This window comes from Arachis ipaensis, chromosome B03 (assembly GCF_000816755.2).
Source record: "Arachis ipaensis cultivar K30076 chromosome B03, Araip1.1, whole genome shotgun sequence".
NCBI classification, from domain to species: domain Eukaryota; kingdom Viridiplantae; phylum Streptophyta; class Magnoliopsida; order Fabales; family Fabaceae; genus Arachis; species Arachis ipaensis.
Window position 1 is genome coordinate 5282452 of NC_029787.2, and position 3210 is coordinate 5285661.

Sequence of the window (3210 nt, forward strand, 5' to 3'; positions counted from 1 at the left end):
ACACATGAAACCTTATCACAATTATATGGACAAGATGAGTGATAAATTTTCAGCACTATCTGTAGTATCTTTTTTTTTCCCCTTTAAAGGTTTATGCTACAAAACATGGAATAAAACTAGGTTCAAAATATACAGAAAGTATATTCAAGAAGCTTTCATATTTTCAATGAACCAGACACAATAAACCAAATACTCTGATAATGCAGCTATCTCATAATGCAGCTATCTCAGGAACTAAGCAGCATGAAAAAATAAAAATTGTACAATGACAGGTAAAAGCTTCAAAGAGAATCAACTAAGCAAGCAAATTGCATGTACAAAGATTGTAACAAACTTCTATCTACCATCTTCCATACATGAGATAAAGTTTAAAATGCAACATTTTTAAAAAAGCTCTTTCTCCTCCGAATTTTAAGATACAAGCATTATTGGACAGTCTATTATCCATGATTATCATTTGAACTAGAAGAAGCTTCCATGATTATTGTTTTAACTGGAAGAACGGAACGGCCACAGAAATGATAGAGGATTTCTCCTTCCTTGGCTCTGATGGCTGCTCTCCCTGCTCCTGGAGCTGCTCTCGCTGTCACCACTACTGTTGGCGTTCCTTCCACCCCCACTTCGACTACCACGAGAACTAGCATGTCCTTGAGGTGGAAGTTCAACACGGCAAACAGGACACGAGTTATGCTGAACCAACCAAGGAACAATACAATCAGAGTGGTAAATATGGTTACATGGCATCTCTCTGGCTTCAGATCCCAGTTCAAATTTCTCTTTACACACGGGACAGTGTGAATCTTGGCGAAGATGCGCACTCGTGATCTTAATAGTAGGCATTGCGTCAATTGAAGTACGTGCAGCTGGGGGTGGACCACGCCGTTCATTCATGGTGAGTTGCTCAATAAGTTCTTCAAGTCCAGGGCCCATAAAGTAGTCACCGAAATCAACACCCCTCGGACCACCTCTTGGACTGCCGCCATTAGCCAAGGTGAATCCAGGAACTTGACCGTGAAATATCAAATAAGGACCAGAACTAACAACACCCCAACTCTGTTCAGGACCCGGGGCAGGACCAGACCTCCCTCTAACATCAAAATTGGGGTGCCTTCCAGCCATTCTCTGCCTCATGAAATTATCCACAGCATCTATAAAACCAAACCTTGGATCAGGACCCCTCCGCCCCATAAAAGCATGCAAAGCATCGAAAAAATCAGGCATCTGATGGAACTCCCCCATCTGTGATGATGGAAAGGCATGTTGAGGCGCAAATCCTTGCAATTCATTAAGTTCTTGAACGAACCCTCCATCACAGTAGGGACAAACAACATCCCTCCCTCCGAGCACAATTGGCTGCCTGCATTCGTAACACCAGTGCGTTGCTCCACTTGACATTCTTTCTCTTTGACTAAAGCCTCCAATTCTGCACCGGATTTCACTTCCCTTCTGTACAAAATACAGAAACAACTAATAGATCAAAACTAATTATAAAATCGAAATCAATCAATAAGTAATACAACCTTGAGGATTCAATTGGCTTATTATAGTGTTGATATGTACATCCTCATCAATGAAAGCTTTCTTCAGACAGCAATTGGATTGAAAAGAAAACAGAAAACCATGCAAGAAATAAATGAAAATGTAGCATTTTTCCTTTAAAAAATAACTAAAAATGCATGATCGAGTTGGACGCAGATGACAGCAGCATAATTCTGTTGCAAAAATAACCTAGGATTGGAAATGAAAATACAAATCAAATACAGTTTGTTGTTGTTTTTGTTGTTCTAGAAGACAATTAAGGCTTTATTCAGCATATAAAAGCACATAAGAACACTAATTACCAGTAAAGGGTAACTCGGGGCTAAGAACAGAGAGCTGCAAGTGCAGAAATCACTTGAGTATCTCTTTTGGATCATATCATGATTTCTGAGGCACAAAAGCAAGTTGAAAAAAAAAAATGCAAGTAACTAAATGCAAACCACTCTGTGATATTGAATGTATTCCTCAAACAATTGTCCAATTCAACAATTCCAATAAAAAATTTCATGTGCAGTAAGACAAAAACTTGCTTCAATCCATCATCACAACAAAATTCAGTTCGGGAATCAGGTACACAAGTCACACAAAAGGGGCAAAAAAAAAAAAAAAGTAAAAATCTCTGCATATTGAAAAATAGGTCATTTCTAATAACATTATTTTTTTTAAATCCATCACCAAAGACAAACAAGGGAGTAACAAAATTCTTTCACAAATCACAGTTTACTCTCACATAAACAGCAATTACGATTCAATAATAACATCAAATTCAGTCACAGTAGAGAGAAAGCATCACACACATACAGAGACACAAAATCCAAAACTGAAAATTGAAGAGTAAGCAGAAAATCCCAGCTCAAATCAAACTGTTGTTATAATCAAAGCACTAATTTTTAATTCAATTGGGTTCCCAAGTAATCAATACACTTCAATTCCACGGAACCAAATCACTGACTGAAGGGGGGAAAAAGGGTTCCCAAAAAGCAAAAAGTACGAAACTTTTGGAAGATAAGGCAGAATCAAAGCTTCAGGATTCGTCAGAGATAACTTACCAAAGGAAATCGAAGCTTAGAAGGCCAAATTTCTGAGCTTCGGAGAGAGAAAGTAGAGAGAGAAAATAAGAAGACGAAGAAGAAGACCCTTTTTTATGGTTTCTGGGGTCATCCACTGAGAGGGGAAAAGTCTTCATTTTTTACTTTTATTTATTTATTCATTTATTTATTTATTAGTAATTTGAAATTTTTTTTAAAGGGAATAAAAAATAAGAACAATGGTAAAAAATCAATTGAGCCTACGATGAAATAACAGAATGTATTTTACAAGTATGTTATAAATTCTAATTTTTCAAGAATCTACAAAAAAAGGTGGAATTACATTAGTGTTGTTTTAAATGTAATTTAAATAATCTTTTAAGTAAAAGTAAAAGTAAAGTAACGTTCGTCGGTATACAAATCCATGTACAGTTTTTTTCTTATTTATATATGTTTATATTTATTTATTTATTTCAATCCATCTAATATTAAAGATAACGTAAACCCTTCATCAATGATCCTTTTAGGTAGTAGTTAAATAAAAAATAAACAAGAATAAATAATAGATGAATTTATCATAAAATAATATGCTTTCTTAGTTTCAAGAAGAAGTTCGGGGGTCGCCACTTTTTTTTTTCAAGTC

The 3210-nt window shown here is 35.8% G+C and overlaps 1 protein-coding gene across 1 annotated transcript; it reads right to left on the bottom strand.

Moving 5' to 3' along the window:
* Positions 247-2640, bottom strand: LOC107629049 (probable E3 ubiquitin-protein ligase RHC1A). Its single transcript, XM_016331733.2, has 2 exons — positions 2589-2640; positions 247-1443 (listed from the first exon to the last, which is right to left on the bottom strand). Exon 2 carries the CDS (start codon positions 1393-1395, stop codon positions 490-492), a length of 906 nt encoding a protein of 301 aa, XP_016187219.1. The 5' UTR covers positions 1396-1443; positions 2589-2640; the 3' UTR covers positions 247-489.

Bases quoted from the DNA above. Each gene is read 5' to 3' on its own strand.
- LOC107629049 (XM_016331733.2), bottom strand. From the start codon at position 1,395: ATGTCAAGTGGAGCAACGCACTGGTGTTACGAATGCAGGCAGCCAATT.